General features: G+C 47.8%; 1 protein-coding gene across 2 annotated transcripts in view; it reads left to right on the top strand.

The window, feature by feature from the left end:
* ift122 (intraflagellar transport 122 homolog (Chlamydomonas)) overlaps window positions 1-25,168 on the top strand; it is a 110,778-nt gene that overhangs the window by 58,162 nt on the left and 27,448 nt on the right. For both annotated transcript variants that reach the window (XM_081348151.1, XM_081348152.1), the window contains exons 15-19: window positions 167-307; window positions 387-440; window positions 10,874-11,035; window positions 11,235-11,401; window positions 13,267-13,438. In XM_081348151.1, the coding sequence (XP_081204277.1) occupies window positions 167-307; window positions 387-440; window positions 10,874-11,035; window positions 11,235-11,401; window positions 13,267-13,438 (696 nt within the window). The remainder of the gene's footprint in view (window positions 1-166; window positions 308-386; window positions 441-10,873; window positions 11,036-11,234; window positions 11,402-13,266; window positions 13,439-25,168) is intronic.

Here is a 25,168-nt window from a genome sequence, read left to right as displayed (position 1 = left end):
CAAGACTTTCTCCACTAAATGTATCTTGATTTAAGAATGTTTAGATATTTTTGCTGGAAAACGCACATGTAAACGTCTAGTTTCTGTGAATAAATAATCATCTTCTAAAGTAAGCCTGTCCTGCATGAGTCTCTGCTTGAGTGTGCTGTGTCTGTGCTGTGTGCAGTCGGCCCCGATGTACCAGTACCTGGAGCGCCGCATGTTTCAGGAGGCCTATCAGATCGCCTGTCTGGGAGTGACGGACAGCGACTGGAGGGATCTGGCCACCGAGGCGCTCGAGGGACTCGACTTCCACACCGCCAAGAGAGTGAGCTCAGCCAGCGCTACTCTGTCCTGAGGTGATGAGAACGTTTCCACTCATATCTCCTGTTCTGTGTCTCTCACAGGCGTTCATCAGGGTTCGAGATCTGCGCTATCTGGAGCTCATCAGCAGCATCGAAGTGAGACCCATTACTCTCTTTATCTCATCCTTCACTAGTGACTCATTCTTAAAATAGAAGTCATTTTCTGCTCAATAATCATTCACATTTTTAGAATTTTTTTTTGTAAAGGATAGATTTGTACTTTTCAAAAACATTTAGGAATCCGTATTTATACAAATACGAGACTCACATGGAGTGTTGGACAGTTCATGCACTCAGCGCTCGCAGCTTTACTTGAGTAGATGAAGGGGGCAGAGCTATCAGAGCACATGACTAAACACACTGATACATGCTGCATTTTATTCCAATCATGACAACTCTCTGAATAGTTTTAGCATGTTATTGAATTTGGCAATGCTAATAGATAGGCAAGGCAAGGCAAGGCAAGTTTATTTATATAGCACATTTCATACACAATGGTAATTCAAAGTGCTTTACATACTATTAAAAATAAACAGAAGAAATAAGAATATACAAAACAGTTTAGAATAAAGAAACAAGAAAGAACTAAAAATAATTAAAACAGTTTAGAATAAAGAACAGTTTAAAATAAAGAAACGAGAAAGAACTAAAAATAATTAAAACAGTTTAAAATAAAGACTAAAATAAGACACAGTATAAACAGTCGGACAAACAGTGACACAGTGCTCATTCATTAAATGCAAAGTTAAACAGATGTGTTTTGAGTCTGGATTTGAATGTGACTAATGTAGGAGCACATCTGATCTCTGATAGACATCAGTCCTGAAGCAGATCTGGGCAGGTGGAGCTGGGGAGGCGGAGGGTTCAGAGGACAGAGCTGGGCAGGTGGAGCTGGGGAGGCGGAGGGTTCAGAGGACAGATCTGGGCAGGTGGAGCTGGGGAGGTGGAGGGTTCAGAGGTCAGATTTGGGCAGGTGGAGCTGGGGAGGTGGAGGGTTCAGAGGACAGATCTGGGCAGGTGGAGCTGGGGAGGAGGAGGATTCAGAGGACGGAGCTGGGCAGGTGGAGCTGGGGAGGAGGAGGATTCAGAGGACAGATCTGGGCAGGTGGAGCTGGGGAGGTGGAGGGGTCAGAGGTCAGATTTGGGCAGGTGGAGCTGGGGAGGAGGAGGATTCAGAGGACGGAGCTGGGCAGGTGGAGCTGGGGAGGAGGAGGATTCAGAGGACAGATCTGGGCAGGTGGAGCTGGGGAGGTGGAGGGTTCAGAGGACAGATCTGGGCAGGTGGAGCTGGGGAGGAGGAGGATTCAGAGGACGGAGCTGGGCAGGTGGAGCTGGGGAGGAGGAGGATTCAGAGGACAGATCTGGGCAGGTGGAGCTGGGGAGGTGGAGGGGTCAGAGGACAGATCTGGGCAGGTGGAGCTGGGGAGGAGGAGGGTTCAGAGGACAGATCTGGGCAGGTGGAGCTGGGGAGGCGGAGGGTTCAGAGGACAGATCTGGGCAGGTGGAGCTGGGGAGGCGGAGGGTTCAGAGGACAGATCTGGGCAGGTGGAGCTGGGGAGGTGGAGGGTTCAGAGGACAGATCTGGGCAGGTGGAGCTGGGGAGGAGGAGGGTTCAGAGGACAGATCTGGGCAGGTGGAGCTGGGGAGGAGGAGGGTTCAGAGGACAGATCTGGGCAGGTGGAGCTGGGGAGGCGGAGGGTTCAGAGGACAGATCTGGGCAGGTGGAGCTGGGGAGGCGGAGGGTTCAGAGGACAGATCTGGGCAGGTGGAGCTGGGGAGGCGGAGGGTTCAGAGGACAGATCTGGGCAGGTGGAGCTGGGGAGGCGGAGGGTTCAAAGGACAGATCTGGGCAGGTGGAGCTGGGCAGGTGGAGGGTTCAGAGGACAGATCTGGGCAGGTGGAGCTGGGGAGGCGGAGGGTTCAGAGGTCAGATCTGGGCAGGTGGAGCTGGGGAGGCGGAGGGTTCAGAGGTCAGATCTGGGCAGGTGGAGCTGGGGAGGTGGAGGGTTCAGAGGACAGATCTGGGCAGGTGGAGCTGGGGAGGAGGAGGGTTCAGAGGACAGATCTGGGCAGGTGGAGGGTTCAGAGGACAGATCTGGGCAGGTGGAGCTGGGGAGGTGGAGGGTTCAGAGGACAGATCTGGGCAGGTGGAGCTGGGGAGGCGGAGGGTTCAGAGGTCAGATCTGGGCAGGTGGAGCTGGGGAGGCGGAGGGTTCAGAGGTCAGATCTGGGCAGGTGGAGCTGGGGAGGTGGAGGGTTCAAAGGTCAGATCTGGGCAGGTGGAGCTGGGGAGGAGGATGGTTCAGAGGACAGATCTGGGCAGGTGGAGCTGGGGAGGAGGAGGGTTCAGAGGACAGATCTGGGCAGGTGGAGCTGGGGAGGTGGAGGGTTCAGATGGAGCTGGGGAGGCGGAGGGTTCAGAGGACAGATCTGGGCAGGTGGAGCTGGGGAGGTGGAGGGTTCAGATGGAGCTGGGGAGGCGGAGGGTTCAGAGGACAGATCTGGGCAGGTGGAGCTGGGGAGGTGGAGGGTTCAGAGGTCAGATCTGGGCAGGTGGAGCTGGGGAGGAGGAGGGTTCAGAGGACAGATCTGGGCAGGTGCAGCTGGGGAGGCGGAGGGTTCAGAGGACAGATCTGGGCAGGTGGAGCTGGGGAGGAGGAGGGTTCAGAGGACAGATCTGGGCAGGTGGAGCTGGGGAGGAGGAGGGTTCAGAGGTCAGATCTGGGCAGGTGGAGCTGGGGAGGTGGAGGGTTCAGAGGACAGATCTGGGCAGGTGGAGCTGGGGAGGCGGAGGGTTCAGAGGACAGATCTGGGCAGGTGGAGCTGGGGACTAGGAGGGTTCAGAGAACAGAGCTGGGCAGGTGGAGCTGGGGAGGCGGAGGGTTCAGAGGTCAGATCTGGGCAGGTGGAGCTGGGGAGGTGGAGGGTTCAGAGGTCAGAGGTCAGATTTGGGCAGGTGGAGCTGGGGAGGCGGAGGGTTCAGAGGACAGAGCTGGGCAGGTGGAGCTGGGGAGGAGGAGGATTCAGAGGACAGATCTGGGCAGGTGGAGCTGGGGAGGTGGAGGGTTCAGAGGTCAGAGGTCAGATTTGGGCAGGTGGAGCTGGGGAGGCGGAGGGTTCAGAGGACAGATCTGGGCAGGTGGAGCTGGGGAGGAGGAGGGTTCAGAGGACAGATCTGGGCAGGTGGAGCTGGGGAGGAGGAGGGTTCAGAGGACAGATCTGGGCAGGTGGAGCTGGGGAGGCGGAGGGTTCAGAGGACAGATCTGGGCAGGTGGAGCTGGGGAGGCGGAGGGTTCAGAGGACAGATCTGGGCAGGTGGAGCTGGGGAGGCGGAGGGTTCAGAGGACAGATCTGGGCAGGTGGAGCTGGGGAGGCGGAGGGTTCAGAGGACAGATCTGGGCAGGTGGGGCTGGGGAGGCGGAGGGTTCAGAGGTCAGATCTGGGCAGTTGGAGCTGGGGAGGCGGAGGGTTCAGAGGTCAGATCTGGGCAGGTGGAGCTGGGGAGGAGGAGGGTTTAGAGGACAGATCTGGACAGGTGGAGCTGGGGAGGAGGAGGGTTCAGAGGACAGATCTGGGCAGGTGGAGCTGGGGACTAGGAGGGTTCAGAGGTCAGATCTGGGCAGGTGGAGCTGGGGAAGGGGGGGTTCAGAGGTCAGATCTGGGCAGGTGGAGCTGGGGAGGTGGAGGGTTCAGAGGACAGATCTGGGCAGGTGGAGCTGGGGAGGAGGAGGGTTCAGAGGACAGATCTGGGCAGGTGGAGCTGGGGAGGAGGAGGGTTCAGAGGACAGATCTGGGCAGGTGGAGCTGGGGAGGAGGAGGGTTCAGAGGACAGATCTGGGCAGGTGGAGCTTGGGAGGTGGAGGGTTCAGATGGAGCTGGGGAGGCGGAGGGTTCAGAGGACAGATCTGGGCAGGTGGAGCTGGGGAGGAGGAGGGTTCAGAGGACAGATCTGGGCAGGTGGAGCTGGGGAGGTGGAGGGTTCAGAGGACAGATCTGGGCAGGTGGAGCTGGGGAGGCGGAGGGTTCAGAGGACAGATCTGGGCAGGTGGAGCTGGGGAGGAGGAGGGTTCAGAGGACAGATCTGGGCAGGTGGAGCTGGGGAGGTGGAGGGTTCAGAGGACAGATCTGGGCAGGTGGAGCTGGGGAGGAGGAGGGTTCAGAGGTCAGATCTGGGCAGGTGGAGCTGAGGAGGTGGAGGGTTCAGAGGAACTCTGAGACTGAAACACTGAACCACACTATTTAAATGATGAGCCAGCAATCTCATTGGCTGCAGGATCAGCAGAGCCAATCAGCTTGAGCCATGCGGGTGTGTGATGTAGTGTGCGATAATATCGCGATTTGTTGTTTTAATGATGTGTGATCTGACATTATCGAGTATATCCCTCACTTTACAGAAACACAACCCTAACAATTAAGGTATCTTTTTGTTTTTAAAATCATTTCTATTATCATTCTAATCTAATATCATTTCTAGTCATCATCTAATATATTCAACTATTTATGTTTAAAACATCAGTCCTGCATGTGTAACTGCAGGTTAATTGCATTCATGTCCCACTGATCTGCATAAAACAGTCTGTGTAAAAGCCACTTCAGATGCAGCTTCTGTGTTTTCTCTGAACTGCAAAGATGCGTTTTGTTGATACTGATTTCATTTGATTGTTAACATCCCTATTGTGTCTTATTATTTTAATAGAATTTGATTTAATGCAAGGATAAAAAAAAAATTATAAATGCATTTCTTAGGTGAGGCAGCGTCAGTGACGTGTTCGGCCTCCAGAGGGCGAGGCGAAGCAAACACAACACAAGAGAAGTGATAAAACTCTCTGCTACAAAATAACAGCTCGATGGTTTAACATTTGGAATTAGTATTGTCATTTTACAGTTGTTCTGTAAAATTATTTTGTTATTATTTCAGATTCATTTAGTTCATTTATTATATACTGGAACAGAGCCTAATTGAATTTGTTCTTGCCTGATGATCAGCTCATTCACATGCGTTCAGAGAGAAGGGAGCCGACACGTCTGCTAATAGAGTATTAGAGTGTTGACTGAAAGAAACCCAGTCAGGTTTGGAACGGGTGATGGAAGAATGTTCATGAAAAACATCAACTGTTCCTTTAAAATGCATCTGAGTTGATATGTGTGTGTGTGTGTGTGTGTGTGTGTGTGTGTGTGTGTATGTCTGTGTGTGTGTGTGTGTGTGTGTGTGTGTGTGTGTGTGTGTGTGTGTGTGTGTGTGTGTGTGTGATTAGGACGGCTTGTGTTCTGAGAAAGAAAGTTTGTGTTGTTCAGAAATGCTTTTGATGTCTGGAGTTATGAATGGAAACAATGAACTATTGAGTTTGTGTGTGAGGGTTTGTGTATGTGTGTGTGTGGGGGAGGAGTGTGTGTGTGTGTGTGTGTGTGTGAGAGAGAGTTTGTGTGTGAGGTTTTGTGTGTGAGGTTTTGTGTGTGAGGTTTTGTGTGTGAGAGTTTGTGTGTGTGCGTGTGTGTGTGTGCGTGTGCGTGTGCGTGTGCGTGTGTGTGTGTGTGTGTGTGTGTGTGTGTGTGTGTGTGTGTGTGTGTGTGTGCAGAAGAGGAAGAAGAGGGGTGAGAGTGATCACCAGCTCTTACATTTACATTTATTCATTTAGCAGTCCCTTTTATCCAAAGCGACATACAAATGAGAACAGCTGAAGCAGTGAAACCAACAGTAGGACAACAATATGCAAGTGCTGTGACCCTTCTCAGTTTAATCCAACGCAGTACATGTTCTTTTTTTTTTTTTTTATAATAAAATATAATAGAAGAGAAAGTGTTAGTATTACTTACTAGTAGTACTAACTTACCAATTATATTGGGTATATTCAATTATAGGTATATTCAATCCCCGGTTCCACCTGACCAAGTGTCGAGGTGTCCATGAGCAAGACACCTAATCCCAGCTGCTCTCGACGAGCTGGATGGCGCCTTGCATGGCTGACACCGCCGTCGGTGTATGAATGAGTGAGTGAATGGGTGAATGTGAGGCAATATGTAAAGCGCTTTGGTGGCCATGGGTCTGTTGAAAGCGCTATATAAATGCAGTTCATTTACCATTTACCATTACTGGATCAAGTGCTGTTGAAAAAGAAGCGTCTTCAGCCGTTTCTTGAAAGTGGCTGTGGACTCAGCAGCTCTGGTTGAGTTAGATCATTCCTCCAGCAGGGAACAGTCCAGGTGAAGGTCCGAGAAAGAGATTTTGTGCCTCTTTGAGATGGCACCACAGGACAACGTTCGCTTGCAGAGCGCAAGTTTCTGGATGGCACGTAGGTCTGGAGTAAAGAGTTTAGGTAGGAGGGAGCAGAGCCAGTGGTTGCTCTGTAGGCAAACGCCAGTGACTTGAATTTGATGCGAGCGGCAACTGCAGTGCAGTGTAGTGAGGAGAGGAGTGACGTATGTCTCTTCGGCTCGTTAAAGACCACTCTGGCTGCAGCATCTGGATCAGTTACAGAGGTGTGACAGTGATGCTGGAAGACCAGCCAGGAGAGCGTTACAATAGTCCAGTCTGGATAGAACAAGCGCCTGGACAAGGAGTTGTGTAGCATGCTCTTATAGGAAGGGCCTGATCCTCCTAATGTTGTGCAAGGCAAATCTACATGACCGGGCAGTGCTAGCAATGTGGTCTGTGAAGTTCATCAATCATCAATCACAACTCCAAGGTTCCTGGCTGACCTTGATGGAGTTATGGATGATGAGTCTAGCTGAATGGTGAAGTTGTGGTGTAGTGTTGGGTTGGCCAGCACCACAAGTAGCTCTGTCTTCGCAAGGTTTAGTTGAAGGTGGTGGTCCTTCATCCAGCCAGAAATGTCAATCAGGCTGAGATACGATCAGATACCGTCGGATCGTCAGGCTGGAATGAGAGGTAGAGTTGTGTGTCATCAGCGTAGCAGTGATAGGAAAAGCCATGTCTCTGAATGACAGATCCTAGTGATGACATGTAGATGGAGAAGAGAAGCGGTCCCAGCACTGAGCCCTGAGGCACTCCAGTAGCTAGATGATGGGTCTTGGACACCTCACCCCTCCACGATACCCTAAAGTACCTACCTGAGAGGTAAGACATGAACCATTGGAGTGCGGTTCCCGAGATGCCCTTCGTCTTTAGGATTGACAGGAGAACTGAGGATTTGGAGGCTGCTCTCGAGTCTCAGAGCTTCAGTTACTGAGAGCAGGGCCGTCTTAGTTGAGTGTCCGCGTTTGAAACCAGACTGAATGTTGTCCAAGAGGTTGTTCTGTGTAAGGAAGGAAGAGATCTGGTTGAAAACAACTCGTTCAAGTGTTTTCGCGACGAATGGAAGAAGAGATACCGGTCTGTAATTTTCCAGATGTGCTGGATGTAGAGTGGGTTTCTTAAGCAGTGGGGTTACACGAGCCTGCTTAAATGCTGTGGGAAAGGTACCAGTGTGAAGAGAGGTGTTTATGATGTGTGAGTGCGGGTACAACTGAGGATGAAATGGCTTGAAGTAGGTTAGTGGGAATAGGATCAAGCGGACAGGTGGTAGTGCGATTGGAAAGGAGGAGTTTGGAGACTTCTGCCTCTGAAAGTAGAGAGAAGGAAGGTAGAATGTGTGTGTCAGTTTGTGGATTGGTAAATTGGCCACTGATGGTGGTTGTTTTATTTATGAAGAATGTGGCAAAATCGTCTGCTGTTAGTGTTGATGAAGGAGGAGGAGGAGGGTTGAGAAGAGAGTCAAGTATGCGAGAGTCAGAAGAATTGTTAATTTTGTTGTGATAGTAAGTCATTTTAGCAGTAGAGATATTAGCAGAGAAGGAAGAGAGGAGGGACTGATAAAGACCAAGGTCAGTAGGATCTTTCGATTTGCGCCACTTCCTCTCTGCACCCCTGAGTTCCGAACGATGTTCACGGAGAGCATCAGATAACCAGGGGGCAGAGGGTGTGGCGCAGGCTGGCCTGGAGGAAAGGGGGCAGAAGTTGTCCAAGCAGGATGTTAAAGTGGAGAAAAGATTATCAGTTGCACTGTTAGTATCTAGTGTTGAAAGCTGATCAGGTGGAGGAAGTGTGGATGAGACTAGAGAGGATAGGCGAGAGGGTGACAGTGAGCGTAGGTTTCGCCGAAAGGTGACCTGTGGAGGAGTGTGTGTTGTGTTCTGTGGCAGATGACCTATGGAGGAGTGTGTGTTGTGTTCTGTGGCAGGTTGATGTTGAGAGTGAGGAGTGATCTGAGGTGTGCAGTGGAGTGACCAGTGGATGGTCAGTGGAGCAGTAGCGTGTGTAGATAAGGTCCAATTTATTACCTGATTTGTGAGTAGCCGCAGTAGATACTCGCTTGAGGTCGAATGAGGCGAGCAGAGTGTGGAAAGCAGCAGCCTGAGGCTTTTCTAGGTGGATGTTGAAGTCTCCAAGAACTATGAGAGGAGTACCGTCCTCAGGGAAGGATGAGAGTAGCACATCAAGCTCCTCCAAGAAACTGCCAAGCTGACCTGGGGGACGATAGACAACTACAAAATGGATTTTAATAGGGATAGTGATGGTAATTGCGATTCAAATAAGCGGTTGTCACACAAAGGTGGTAAACGATCATATTTCCAATCATTTGAGATGAGCAGATGTTCATCTCTGTGTGTGTGTGTGTGTGTGTGTGTGTGTGTTTGTGCAGGAGAGGAAGAGGAGGGGTGAGAGTGATCACCAACTCTTCCTCGCAGATGTTCATCTCTGTGTGTGTGTGTGTGTGTGTGTGTGTGTGTTTGTGCAGGAGAGGAAGAGGAGGGGTGAGAGTGATCACCAACTCTTCCTCGCAGATGTTCATCTCTGTGTGTGTGTGTGTGTGTGTGTGTGTGTGTGCGCAGGAGAGGAAGAGGAGGGGTGAGAGTGATCACCAGCTCTTCCTCGCAGATGTTCATCTCTGTGTGTGTGTGTGTGTGTGTGTGTGTGTGCGCAGGAGAGGAAGAGGAGGGGTGAGAGTGATCACCAGCTCTTCCTCGCAGATGTTCATCTCTGTGTGTGTGTGTGTGTGTGTGTGTGTGTGTGTGTGTGTGTGTGTGTGTGTCCAGGAGAGGAAGAGGAGGGGTGAGAGTGATCACCAGCTCTTCCTCGCAGATGTTCATCTCTGTGTGTGTGTGTGTGTGTGTGTGTGTCCAGGAGAGGAAGAGGAGGGGTGAGAGTGATCACCAGCTCTTCCTCGCAGATGTTCATCTCTGTGTGTGTGTGTGTGTGTGTGTGTGTCCAGGAGAGGAAGAGGAGGGGTGAGAGTGATCACCAGCTCTTCCTCGCAGATGTTCATCTCTGTGTGTGTGTGTGTGTGTGTGTGTGTGTGTGTGTGTGTGTGTGTGTGTCCAGGAGAGCAAGAGGAGGGGTGAGAGTGATCACCAGCTCTTCCTCGCAAATGTTCATCTCTGTGTGTGTGTGTGTGTGTGCGTCCAGGAGAGGAAGAGGAGGGGTGAGAGTGATCACCAGCTCTTCCTCGCAGATGTTCATCTCTGTGTGTGTGTGTGTGTGTGTGTGTGTGTGTGTGTGTGTGTGTGTGTGTGTGTGTGTGTGTGTGTGTGTGTGTGTGTGTGTGTCCAGGAGAGGAAGAGGAGGGGTGAGAGTGATCACCAGCTCTTCCTCGCAGATGTTCATCTCTGTGTGTGTGTGTGTGTGTGTGCGCAGGAGAGGAAGAGAAGGGGTGAGAGTGATCACCAGCTCTTCCTCGCAGATGTTCATCTCTGTGTGTGTGTGTGTGTGTGTGTGTGTGTGTGTGTCCAGGAGAGCAAGAGGAGGGGTGAGAGTGATCACCAGCTCTTCCTCGCAGATGTTTATCTCTGTGTGTGTGTGTGTCCAGGAGAGGAAGAGGAGGGGTGAGAGTGATCACCAGCTCTTCCTCGCAGATGTTTATCTCTGTGTGTGTGTGTGTGTGTGTGTGTGTGTGTGTGTGTGTGTGTGTGTGTGTCCAGGAGAGGAAGAGGAGGGGTGAGAGTGATCACCAGCTCTTCCTCGCAGATGTTTATCTCTGTGTGTGTGTGTGTGTGTGCGCAGGAGAGGAAGAGGAGGGGTGAGAGTGATCACCAGCTCTTCCTCGCAGATGTTCATCTCTGTGTGTGTGTGTGTGTGTGTGTGTGTGTGTGTGTCCAGGAGAGCAAGAGGAGGGGTGAGAGTGATCACCAGCTCTTCCTCGCAGATGTTTATCTCTGTGTGTGTGTGTGTGTGTGCGCAGGAGAGGAAGAGGAGGGGTGAGAGTGATCACCAGCTCTTCCTCGCAGATGTTCATCTCTGTGTGTGTGTGTGTGTGTGTGTGTGTGCGCAGGAGAGGAAGAGGAGGGGTGAGAGTGATCACCAGCTCTTCCTCGCAGATGTTCATCTCTGTGTGTGTGTGTGTGTGTGTGTGTGTGTGTGTGTCCAGGAGAGCAAGAGGAGGGGTGAGAGTGATCACCAGCTCTTCCTCGCAGATGTTTATCTCTGTGTGTGTGTGTGTGTGTGTCCAGGAGAGGAAGAGGAGGGGTGAGAGTGATCACCAGCTCTTCCTCGCAGATGTTCATCTCTGTGTGTGTGTGTGTGTGTGTGTGCGCAGGAGAGGAAGAGAAGGGGTGAGAGTGATCACCAGCTCTTCCTCGCAGATGTTCATGCGTATCAGGGCAAGTTCCACGAGGCCGCCAGACTCTACCGGAGGAGCGGGCAGGACAGCCGAGCGCTCAGCATGTACACCGACCTGCGCATGTTTGAGTACGCCAAGGTGTGTGACGCATACCACTGTCGAATATGTGTGTGTGTGTGTGTGTGTGTCTGATCTGTCTGTATGCACATGAGTCACAGACTCTTTCTGTCAGCGTAACTTATAGAACAGTCTGTTTAACTGCTCTGCACTTACATTAAACAATCAAGCACTTGATATTAAGTACTCACTGTGTGTGTGTGTGTGTGTGTGTGTGAAGGACTTCCTCGGCTCAGCGGATCCCAAGGACAGTAAACTGCTGATGAAGAAGCAGGCGGACTGGGCGAAGAACAGCCGAGAGCCGAGAGCGGCGGCAGACATGTACCTGACAGCAGGAGAACACATGAAGGCCATCGAGATCATCGGGGAACATGGCTGGATGGACATGTGAGACACACACACACATACACACACACACACACACACACACACACACACACACACACACACACACACACACACACACACACACACACACACACACACACACACACACACACGTACGTCTATATTACTAACAGGGGACTATAGGTCTACAATGGCCAAGAGGGGACTAGTGTTTCTGGTCATTTTGAAGGAACAAAAATGGCATACAGAATTTTCTTTTAAGGTCTTTTTTCGTAATATAATTAAAAATTTGCATTTTAATTTTTTTTAAAAAACATGCCAAGAGGGGACTTGCATCTCTGACCGATGTCTAACTATCCAACAGGGGACTCTCATAGCCTTCTTGTGGGAAGAAGGAGGCGGGAACCGGCGAACATTCAAACACATTTTAATGATACAAATAAAACAAATACAAAACGAAAGTAAAAGACAGCAGCCCCTCACGCACGACTGCTGTCACAATGAAACACAACACAACACAAGTCCAGGCCTGTCCTCTCTCGATCTCCTCTGTCGTCGCTCCTCCGTGAGAGATACGAGACCGGCGCGCAGGAGTCGCTCATCAGTAATCACGTCAGTAATCAGTAATCTCGTGCCACTCTCCCTCGGCCTTGTCCTGCTCGCCACATACATACATATATATATATATATATATATATATATATAATTATATATTAATATGAGTATATAATTATCTAATGTTGTAAAAAAAAACGAATGACCAAACCACCGCTTTTTAAAAAAAAAGTTTTTTTTACATTTTTTGAAGATAGACCATTTGAATCTGTTTTTCATACAACAGTGTATGAAAAATACCGGCGGCCCGGCGGTAACAGTTCAAAGGCAGAGGCGAGAAGATCCTCTTATCATTCATAATATTATTTGTCTTATTAAACGCCCTCTCTTCATAGATACTTTCTATGCTTGGTTACGCAGTCCCTAAAAATTGAAAAAGAATAAAGGACTGAACTGTGTTCACTTAGAGAATCAGTTAATCGGTTGGTTGGAATAAATGGATGGTCAGAATGGGAAATCTTGCTAAACAGATGTCGCAATTTGCTATCAAACAGGGGACCCTTTTTTTTTTTGGAGGTCAAAGCTTAAAATTTATGTTGACTTGCTGCATTGAAAAATTACATTATGTGAACTGAATTTCTTTTAACACTGACACTTTATATGTTAAACCAACCGATTTCATATTTTTATATTTTCAATGAAAGAATCAACATAAAAATGAGTTTTGACCTCAAAAATCGAATTACAGTGTATGTTTTATGCCAAGTGTTATGGATTAAATCAAGCAGAAATACCTCTTTAAGGTATGGCAGGTCACCACTTTATACAGAGAACAGGGATTATACTAAACAAAATGACTTTGTTTCCCTGTTAGTTCCTCTGTTAGATGGTAGAGTCTGACACCTATTTGGTTGCTTTGCCATTTCTTCATTTTCATTCATTTTGACCAAATTCTCCAAATTCTTTTTACAGTGTATTTTATGGCAAGAACTGGTGTTTTAGTGTTATTATGAACATTGCTATTACATTCAGAGATAGTCAGAATACGAAATATTGTTAAATGTAAAGGCAACCAAACATGTCATACTTTACCATCAAAATATATATTTATGCATGTCGGGTTCTGGTAATAAGTGATTCGGTTCGATTTGGGTCGGGTACAGATTTTAGGACCCGAGAAGACCTCAAGTTCAGTGACCAACAGGGGACTTGAAAAATGTCCCCACTAGGCCAGGCGGTCCCCTGTTGGTGAGTGTGTAACGGCACCAAGGTCCCCTGTTAGACAGTATGTGTAAATGAACTCATTGTATTTTATACAGACTAGCGTAAAGCCTCCTCTGTGTCTCTAGGCTGATGGATGTGGCCCGTAAACTGGATAAAGCCGAGCGCGAGCCGCTGTCCAGATGTGCTGTGTTCTTCAAGAAGTTCGATCACCACGGTTACGCTGCTGAGATCTATAATAAAATGGGTGATCTGAAGGCACTGGTGCAGCTTCATGTGGACACGAGACACTGGGATGAGGTGTGTGTTATTGTGTGTGTGTGTGTGTGTGTGTGTGTGTGTGTGTGTGTGTGTGTGTGTGTGTTTTTACAATACAAACTATTGTTTCAAAGCAGCTTTACAGAGATAACAGGAAAATTATGCAACAAAATTTGTTTCCAGAAGAAAATAGCGTCACAGTCCAGCTTAAGTAAGTTTAGTGATGTTTCATTTCTGTTGTAATTTTTTTTATTAATTTACTTCATTTATATATATATATATAGCCGCTCTGGAGAAAACCGTGGTCTCATCGTCCAGCTCAGTTCAGTTCTCATGTAATGGTGTCAGTGCAGGAGAGCAATAATATTGTTGAATACTTAATGTCCTCAACTAAGCAAGACAAAAGCCAAAGACGACAGTGGCAAGGAACCAAAATTCCATCAGTGAAAGAATGAACATAAACCTTGGGAGAACCCAGACTCAGTCCATCAGTTCTCCTCTGGCCAACGAGCGAACAGTGTATGATTATGATCACAGAAGAACTGTAGAATCAACTGAAGAACTGTAATCACAATGTAGATTATAGTGTACAAATACATTGTAAATTAAGTTTCTTAGTTGTTCTCTTTTCAATCCTTGGTTATTTGAGCTTTTACAGCACTTTGGTCAGTCCTGTGGCTGTTTTAAATGTGCTTTAAAAAATAAAAGAACTGGACTGAAGATCAATGAGGCCTTCACAGGGGACAGTCTAGTTTACACAATCTCTGCTGACACTTCAGGTATGCGTTGTGGTCGTGTCTAGGCGCAGGTCCATCATCTGATCTGGATACGGCCTGGATCCGGCTGACAACATCATGCGTTGTGGTCGTGTCTAGGCGCCGGTCCTCCATCTGATTTGTATTCGGCCCGGATACGGCTGACTACATCATGCGTTGTGGTCGTGTCTAGGCACAGGTCCTCCATCTGATCTGGATACGGCCCGGATCCGGCTGACTACATCATGCGTTGTGGTCGTGTCTAGGCGCAGGTCCACCATCTGATCTGGATACGGCCCGGATCCGGCTGACTACATCATGCGTTGTGGTCGTGTCTAGGCGCAGGTCCACCATCTGATCTGGGTACGGCCCGGATCCGGCTGACTACATCATGCGTTGTGGTCGTGTCTAGGCGCAGGTCCTCCATCTGATCTGGGTACGGCTCGGATCCGGCTGACTACATCATGCGTTGTGGTCGTGTCTAGGCGCAGGTCCTCCATCTGATCTGGGTACGGCTCGGATCCGGCTGACTACATCATGCGTTGTGGTCGTGTCTAGGCGCCAGTCCACCATATGATCTGGGTACGGCCCGGATCCGGCTGACTACATCATGCGTTGTGGTCGTGTCTAGGCGCAGGTCCTCCATCTGATCTGGGTACGGCCCGGATCCGGCTGACTACATCATGCGTTGTGGTCGTGTCTAGGCGCAGGTCCTCCATCTGATCTGGATACGGCCTGGATCCGGCTGACTACATCATGCGTTGTGGTCGTGTCTAGGCGCAGGTCCTCCATCTGATCTGGATACGGCCCGGATCCGGCTGACTACATCATGTGTTGTGGTCGTGTCTAGGCGCAGGTCCATCATCTGATCTGGATACGGCCTGGATCCGGCTGACTACATCATGCGTTGTGGTCGTGTCTAGGCGCAGGTCCATCATCTGATCTGGATATGGCCCGGATCCGGCTGACTACATCATGTGTTGTGGTCGTGTCTAGGCGCAGGTCCATCATCTGATCTGGATATGGCCCGGATCCGGCTGACTACATCATGCGTTGTGGTCGTGTCTAGGCACAGGTCCTCCATCTGATCTGGATACGGCCCGGATCCGGCTGACTACATCATGCGTTGTGGTCGTGTCTAGGCGCAGGTCCACCATCTGATCTGGATACGGCCCGGATCCGGCTGACTACATCATGCGTTGTGGTCGTGTCTAGGCGCAGGTCCACCATCTGATCTGGGTACGGCCCGGATCCGGCTGACTACATCATGCGTTGTGGTCGTGTCTAGGCGCAGGTCCTCCATCTGATCTGGGTACGGCTCGGATCCGGCTGACTACATCATGCGTTGTGGTCGTGTCTAGGCGCAGGTCCTCCATCTGATCTGGGTACGGCTCGGATCCGGCTGACTACATCATGCGTTGTGGTCGTGTCTAGGCGCCAGTCCACCATATGATCTGGGTACGGCCCGGATCCGGCTGACTACATCATGCGTTGTGGTCGTGTCTAGGCGCAGGTCCTCCATCTGATCTGGGTACGGCCCGGATCCGGCTGACTACATCATGCGTTGTGGTCGTGTCTAGGCGCAGGTCCTCCATCTGATCTGGATACGGCCTGGATCCGGCTGACTACATCATGCGTTGTGGTCGTGTCTAGGCACAGGTCCTCCATCTGATCTGGATACGGCCCGGATCCGGCTGACTACATCATGTGTTGTGGTCGTGTCTAGGCGCAGGTCCATCATCTGATCTGGATACGGCCTGGATCCGGCTGACTACATCATGCGTTGTGGTCGTGTCTAGGCGCAGGTCCATCATCTGATCTGGATATGGCCCGGATCCGGCTGACTACATCATGTGTTGTGGTCGTGTCTAGGCGCAGGTTCTCCATCTGATCTGGATACGGCCTGGATCCGGCTGACTACATCATGCGTTGTGGTCGTGTCTAGGCGCAGGTCCACCATCTGATCTGGATATGGCCCGGATCCGGCTGACTACATCATGCGTTGTGGTCGTGTCTAGGCGCAGGTCCACCATCTGATCTGGATATGGCCCGGATCCGGCTGACTACATCATGCGTTGTGGTCGTGTCTAGGCGCAGGTCCATCATCTGATCTGGATACGGCCTGGATCCGGCTGACTACATCATGCGTTGTGGTCGTGTCTAGGCGCAGGTCCTCCATCTGATCTGGATACGGCCCGGATCCGGCTGACTACATCATGCGTTGTGGTCGTGTCTAGGCGCAGGTCCACCATCTGATCTGGATACGGCCTGGATCCGGCTGACTACATCATGCGTTGTGGTCGTGTCTAGGCGCAGGTCCTCCATCTGATCTGGATACGGCCCGGATCCGGCTGACTACATCATGCGTTGTGGTCGTGTCTAGGCGCAGGTCCACCATCTGATCTGGATATGGCCCGGATCCGGCTGACTACATCATGTGTTGTGGTTGTGTCTAGGCGCAGGTCCATCATCTGATCTGGATATGGCCCGGATCCGGCTGACTACATCATGCGTTGTGGTCGTGTCTAGGCGCAGTACCATCATCTGATCTGGATACGGCCCGGATCCGGCTGACTACATCATGCGTTGTGGTCGTGTCTAGGCGCAGGTCCTCCATCTGATCTGGGTACGGCCCGGATCCGGCTGACTACATCATGCGTTGTGGTCGTGTCTAGGCGCAGGTCCTCCATCTGATCTGGATACGGCCCGGATCCGGCTGACTACATCATGCGTTGTGGTCGTGTCTAGGCGCAGGTCCATCATCTGATCTGGATACGGCCTGGATCCGGCTGACTACATCATGCGTTGTGGTCGTGTCTAGGCGCCGGTCCTCCATCTGATTTGTATTCAGCCCGGATACGGCTGACTACATCATGCGTTGTGGTCATGTCTAGGCACAGGTCCTCCATCTGATCTGGATACGGCCCGGATCCGGCTGACTACATCATGCGTTGTGGTTGTGTCTAGGCGCAGGTCCACCATATGATCTGGGTACGGCTCGGATCCGGCTGACTACATCATGCGTTGTGGTCGTGTCTAGGCGCAGGTCCATCATCTGATCTGGATACGGCCTGGATCCGGCTGACTACATCATGCGTTGTGGTTGTGTCTAGGCGCAGGTCCACCATATGATCTGGGTACGGCCCGGATCCGGCTGACTACATCATGCGTTGTGGTCGTGTCTAGGCGCAGGTCCTCCATCTGATCTGGGTACGGCCCGGATACGGCTGACTACATCATGCGTTGTGGTCGTGTCTAGGCACAGGTCCTCCATCTGATCTGGATACGGCCCGGATCCGGCTGACTACATCATGCGTTGTGGTTGTGCCTAGGCGCAGGTCCACCATATGATCTGGGTACGGCTCGGATCCGGCTGACTACATCATGCGTTGTGGTCGTGTCTAGGCGCAGGTCCATCATCTGATCTGGATACGGCCTGGATCCGGCTGACTACATCATGCGTTGTGGTTGTGTCTAGGCGCAGGTCCAACATATGATCTGGGTACGGCCCGGATCCGGCTGACTACATCATGCGTTGTGGTCGTGTCTAGGCGCAGGTCCTCCATCTGATCTGGGTACGGCCCGGATCCGGCTGACTACATCATGCGTTGTGGTCGTGTCTAGGCGCAGGTCCTCCATCTGATTTGTATTCGGCCCGGATACGGCTGACTACATCATGCGTTGTGGTTGTGTCTAGGCGCAGGTCCACCATATGATCTGGGTACGGCCCGGATCCGGCTGACTACATCATGCGTTGTGGTCGTGTCTAGGCGCAGGTCCTCCATCTGATCTGGGTACGGCCCGGATCCGGCTGACTACATCATGCGTTGTGGTCGTGTCTAGGCACAGGTCCTCCATCTGATTTGTATTCGGCCCGGATACGGCTGACTACATCATGCGTTGTGGCTGTGTCTAGGCGCAGGTCCTCCATCTGATCTGGGTACGGCCCGGATCCGGCTGACTACATCATGCGTTGTGGTCGTGTCTAGGCGCAGGTCCTCCATCTGATCTGGATACGGCCTGGATCCGGCTGACTACATCATGCGTTGTGGTCGTGTCTAGGCGCAGGTCCTCCATCTGATCTGGATACGGCCTGGATCCGGCTGACTACATCATGTGTTGTGGTCGTGTCTAGGCGCAGGTCCATCATCTGATTTGTATTCTGTCCGGATCCGGCTGACTACATCATGCTTTGTGGTCGTGTCTAGTCGCAGGTCCTCCATCTGATTTGTATTCGGCCCGGATACGGCTGACTACAGCATGCGTTGTGGTCGTGTCTAGGCACAGGTCCTCCATCTGATCTGGATACGGCCCGGATCCGGCTGACTACATCATGCGTTGTGGTCGTGTCTAGTCGCAGGTCCATCATCTGATTTGCCAACTAGTCTCTCCCTATGGAGGATCCCACTACCACTCTACAGATAAGGCGTTGTCGGGAAAATTCGTCTTGCGGTCCTACCCCAAAGCAACAAATAAAATAAAATTCCTTATCAAATTTATAAGGAAAGACAAGTATTTTGTTTAGGCTTGGCTTGTAGGGAATTCCAAACCTGCGTATATTCTAACGCACATAACTATAGAACCCATTCTAAATGCGCATGTGACCGCCATCAGCGTTTCTCACAGGTTCGCGTTTAAAGTCTGTGTAGAGAGAATGGTGTCGTCTTAGCGGCCCCTAATTTAATAACAAATGATCATTGCAACGGAACCAAATCAATTAAAACTAACTTTAGATGGAAATAACTTAACTCTGCTGTAAAGCCGAAACAATCTCTGTTACCTTAAATTATACGCTTATCTCTGTAAAGCTGCTTTGAGACAATCTACATTGTTAAAAGCGCTATATAAATGAAGATGACTTGACTTGACTTGACTTGATTTGTATTCGGCCCGGATCCGGCTGACTACATCATGCGTTGTGGTCGTGTCTAGTCGCAGGTCCTCCATCTGATCTGGATACGGCCCGGATCCGGCTGACTACATCATGCGTTGTGGTCGTGTCTAGGCGCAGGTCCTCCATCTGATCTGGATACGGCCCGGATCCGGCTTTAGTAGCAACTTTACAAGATGCTCGCTCTATCGCTAACCTATATAAATGTGCGCTGTTATTAGACGCTTCATGTGTTTGTTTGAAGAGCACCCTCACTGCATGACATACAGCCACCGGCGCGATCACTGCATTTAACGTAAAATTCTCTGTAATACAGATAAGAGTAATGCAAACTGTAAAGGGTCTAGTTTTTTTTTTTAACTCACAAAACGTTGTGCTTTTGTAAAATTATGTTGCTTTCTTCTCGATTCGGTCTCAGTGAATTTGAGCACATCACATAAATGAACCGAAACTCAGGGTATACTTGCCTCACAGACATGAGTAATATATCTATAGAAAGCTTGAAATGTCTACATTTGAATGAAAAGATTCAAATGGAAAATAAATATTCTCAGATCCGTAATCTGTATGAAACGTGCATATAGGCGCGTCCACTACTGCGGAGATGAAGAGTCAGCATTGTGACTATATATTTGCAGCCGAAAACATAACAATACATTATTAAATTGTTTAGACAGTCTCCTCCTTTTTTTTTCACGATAGACTTATAATCATCACATTTGCCAGTGCGCTGTGGGAAGCTTTCTGTGTGCATTTGAGCGCTGATTAGGGTATTTTATATAGGCAATTAATGGCGCATTATTTTGATTTATGGCTTATTAATATAAATGCGCGATTAGTCTACTAATGGCTTAAAGGCAGGGTAGGTAGGATTTAAAAAAAAAAAAAACATTCCAAATTTGTTTAAACTGTCTTTATATACCAATACATCATTGAAATGTAAGTACTCTGAAAAAGAGAGTATAAAAATCGAGTGTATGTAGACCTCTCACGACTGTTGTAAACACAGCTCATTATTTCCATTCACTCCACCCCCTCCCTTCTGAGCTGCTTCCAAAGCCACGCCCCCAAAACACATGAACGCGCGACGCCAAACGCTCAGGCTCAGCTGGAAGACGCATTTATTTACCTGAGACGAGTGGAGAGGAAGGAGCGCAGTGCATGCAGTGACATCATGTCAGAATCACATGTAATAAAATACCTAACTTTATCACTATAAATATAAACATAAGATTTCTTTTAGTACTCACTATCAAGCTAGCATATCGATACTGGTAAAGTTTAAAATATATTTAGTTTGATTTGGTAACGAGCTATTGTCACGACCGGCTCAAAGCCGTGACAAATAAGTGGAGGACTTAATAAAGGTTGGTAAGGTTGCAACAAGTTTTTATTAACATAAGTAAGAAAATAGGTAAAACGGGAAATCAACTACAAAGTAAGTAACAATTCCTGTCTGACAAACGATGTTAAAGTGTCAGACAGAACCAAGCTCAAAGTAAATACAAAAGAAAACATAATCAAACCAAACACAAAACAAACGAGAGAAAACAAGTCTCACGACGTCTCTCAGCACTGGAGCTCTCCGAAGCACACTCAACATTCTCAAAGCCCAAGCTTATATACATAGGTGAACATCATTCTCCTGATGGCCCTGCACAGGTGTACATCGTTATCCTGATGAGTCTCCCAGCTAGACACACCAATTAACCAGAGCAGGAACAACGGAGACTCGTCACACACCCCCCCTAAAAAGAAGAGCAAATGGTCTTAAGCAAACAACAACTCCCATAATTCACTTTGTCCAAATAGCAATAGTTGGCTCAGCCTGAAATTCTCCCTAATCCCGTCAACTCTCCGTCTTTCAGCAACCCAACGTCTAGGAAGCAAAATTAAGAAAGAAACAGAGAGAGACAAAGTCAGAAAAAATATAAACTTCAAAATATTTAAACCACGTGAACACGGGACAAAACATCAGCAGTTTCTCTACGCCTTTAATATGGTGTATATCCAAAGATTAACTCTGAAGAAACAAACACCATCTCATCCAATTGTTTTTTCTTATTAGCCGATGCTCGATAATACCGCTGATGGATTGGAGTTGTATCTTCCACATCAATGTTGTGCACTATTAGACCTGTAGAAGGAGTCTCAGAAAACAATGTAACAATACTCAGCAATCAAGTTAATCAAACCAGTACGCTGTACATTCGTTAGATGACCAAACCAAAAGTGTAAAGAAATCAATCCTTCCGAATTTAAGATGAGCCTGAAGAACACAATCTCCCGGACAGATTTCACCTTCCTCCCCACCCACCGGAGATGGAACCAATTCAACAGTGTCATTATTGATGGATAAATCTGCAAGCATAACAGATTTAATAAAATAATCAGGCATACCAACTTTGTTTTCATTTATCATAAGGTCATCGAAATCTTTAAAACCAAGGCTTTAACAAGTTTACGTGACAATCTCATCTTTTTTTTTTTTTTTTTTTTTTTTTTTTTTTTTTTGGTTTATCAATCAAATAATTCAGATCAGAAATCTGCCGAGCAACAGTATATGGTCCAACAAACTTAGCCTGAAACGGTGACCCAACAACAGGCAACACCACTAGTACCTGGTCATCAGGTTGAAATGAACGTGACTCTGTTCGACGATCAAAAAGTAGTTTCATTCGACCTTGAGATTTGTGCAGAAATGCCTTCACCAATTGGTTCGCCTCAAAATCACTAACATATGACAAAACATTTTTCGGTGGATCAGATTTTTCCCAGTCAGTTTTTTGTTTTTCAATCAATTCATCACGTGACACTGACAAAATTGAAGGGATTTCTAGAGATTCACTCACCAGCTTTTCAGATCCAGGATTTACCTCAACTTGTGATTTACTCATAGATCGTGTTATCACACAAGGTAATACACTTGACGGACAAGTCAAACTCTCATCACTATCTGATTTCAAGATCATCGGGCATGGTGTAACCACTATAGGTGAATCATTCCGCCAGACACGATCACCAGCCAAGTCATTCCCCAGAATTACCTGTACTCCTTCCACAGGCAAGCAAGAACAAACAGCCACTTCCACTTCTCCCTGGATCAACACAGATTGCAAAACAATTTTATGAAGTGGAACAGACATAACATTTAGGCCAATGCCCTTAATCAACACATTATTCCCAGTGTAAGAATCAGATGAAAAAGGCAACGCAGACTCCAACACAAAGGTTTCTGCTGATCCGGTATCACGTAGAATATTTACTGGTACAGTTTGTGTGGAATCTACCATTCTAACAGAACCTTTTGTAACGAAAGGCATAAACGCTGAAACACGTGGCGAGCAATTTTCTTGCACATTATTCACTGTTGAAACGGTCACAGCCAAAGCCACAGACTTTACAGGAGACAAAGGTATAGATTTCACTTTAGAATTGTCAGCTTTTGCTTTCAATAACAGGCATTCGTTCTTCCAGTGACCAAACTCATGACAATAATTACACATATCCGCTTTGTCTTTTTCTTCAATAGATCTATGCCACTGTGCATTGGATGAATCATGCATAAACCTGGACAATTTGTTCGAACTTTGCCACGGATCTTTTTTAAAATTCTCTTCACCGGACCTGTAACCAAAAACAGTTTTATGAGAGAATGAAAATTCATCAGCCATGACGGCCGCCTCATACGCAGTGTCAGGTTTGCGCTCGCTAATGTACGTTGCAATACGATCTGAAATGGAACTCTTGAATTGTTCAAGCACCATTAATTCTTTTAAATCGTCAAGTGTTTTTACATCAGAAACTACACACCACCGATTAAAATACACCGAAATATCGTGTACAAAGTCAACATACGTCTGCTTTTCACTTTTCTTCCAGGACCTAAACCTTTGTCTATAGGCCTCTGGAACCAATTCATAAGCCCTTAACACTGCTGCTTTTACAGCCTGATAATCAGAAGCATCCTCTAAACTAAGGGAAGAATACGCTTCTTGGGCTCTGCCTGTAAATACAGACTGCAACATGAGCGTTCGCTCTTCATCTGGCCAACGTCGCGCATCCGCAACACGTTCAAACAATAAAAAGAAACGATCAACCTCGTTTTCATCGAATTTAGGAATTAACTTCATATTTCTCACCGCATCAAACTTGCATGAACTTGAACCACGTTCTGACTCTCCAGTTAAAGGCAGTTTACCATCTCGTATTAAATCCAAACGATAACGCTCAAGTTCAAGTTGTTGCTGTTGCAATTGGATTTTAGAAAACTCAATGCGATTTTGCGCTTCTAACAGCTTTTCTTTCATTTCCATTTGTATGATCAACAATTGCTTTTGTTGTTCAAATGTTAAATGAGACTGTGTTGATGTCGCGCTGACAAAAGTTAACGGGTCCTCTGAAGATTTAGACTCTAGAATACCACGTTCAATTAACTCTGTCTTTACCAAGGTTTTAACCTGGTCTTTTAGACGTTTATCTTGACTCATCAGATTAATTTCGTAGTATTCTGCAAGTTCTAACAGTTGATCCTTGGTTAAATCATTGAACAAGCTTTCGGACGGCGCACTAACAAATTCCTGAACGTTAGAGTTCATTATGGCAAATGTATGGCTACTAAATTTTCAAAAAAAAATTTAGAGACAGAAGTTGGAACAAGCAATTCCCTCTAACTAATATTGAAATTACCTAAACTCATCCCTAATCTTCATACAGTTACTTGCAGCGGGTTTTTATACACTGTAAACCAGTGTTTGCAATAGCAACCAATTTACAAGTCACTACTACAAGCACGGACGTGTTCCCGAGACAAAAGCTCTAACTGCTTTCACCGTACAAAAATAATAAACTAAAATAAAAAAGACCGGAACATCCTGTTAAGGATATCCCGCTAAACCTACACAGGGAAAAGCCTATTCCAAAACTACTATCTCCTCAAATATACAAACCGTAGACCATACTTACCAAAACTCCCGTAAAAAAACAAAAAAAAACAAAAAAAAAAAACAGCCAAAACAACCCAACCAACCACTAAAAATCCTCCACAGGTTTTTACTTAACGAATATTATTGGGGAAAAAAAATATTTCTAACGAATTAATCATCAATTTAACAAAAAATAAACTATTTAAACAAATAATGAGTCTCCAAATATATCACTAAACAAAACCACGGACGAACGTGCAAATTTCTCTTACCAAACCAAATTGTCAGCTACCAAACAAATTGGACACCTATTTATTGCTTAAACGAAGTGTCCATATTTATCACACTAACAAACTACGAACAAATCTTTATCAACTAATAATCAACCAGACGACACAAACTACAACCAAATCTTCATCAAATAACAATTGGCTGGACGAGCCCCCATATTTGTCACGACCGGCTCAAAGCCGTGACAAATAAGTGGAGGACTTAATAAAGGTTGGTAAGGTTGCAACAAGTTTTTATTAACATAAGTAAGAAAATAGGTAAAACGGGAAATCAACTACAAAGTAAGTAACAATTCCTGTCTGACAAACGATGTTAAAGTGTCAGACAGAACCAAGCTCAAAGTAAATACAAAAGAAAACATAATCAAACCAAACACAAAACAAACGAGAGAAAACAAGTCTCACGACGTCTCTCAGCACTGGAGCTCTCCGAAGCACACTCAACATTCTCAAAGCCCAAGCTTATATACATAGGTGAACATCATTCTCCTGATGGCCCTGCACAGGTGTACATCGTTATCCTGATGAGTCTCCCAGCTAGACACACCAATTAACCAGAGCAGGAACAACGGAGACTCGTCACACTATATTTATAGGTAACGAGCTATATTTATAAGGCAAAGCTAAAAACAGGTTGCATTGATACACGTTTTTCCATGTCAGCTACACTGTGATGAAGGTGAATTTCATGTAAGATTAATAACATATACGGTGTTTTGCGAGTTTCCATGATGAAAACATTGTTGACTCTGATGAGGACTAACGTTACACTCCGGAGACAAGTACCGCTTCGTCGGTTCGAGGACAGGTCCGGGGTCGAGGGCGAAGCAGAGGAGGTCGTTCAAGAGTGCGGGAAACCAGGGTCCGAGGAAGTAGTTTTTGCCTTGTTTGCCTTCGCTGACTGCATATGC

Source organism: Scardinius erythrophthalmus (assembly GCF_964197995.2).
Source record: "Scardinius erythrophthalmus genome assembly, chromosome: 20".
NCBI lineage: Eukaryota > Metazoa > Chordata > Actinopteri > Cypriniformes > Leuciscidae > Scardinius > Scardinius erythrophthalmus.
The sequence above is the reverse complement of the archived record's forward strand: the minus strand, read 5'-3'. Positions and strand labels throughout refer to the sequence as shown.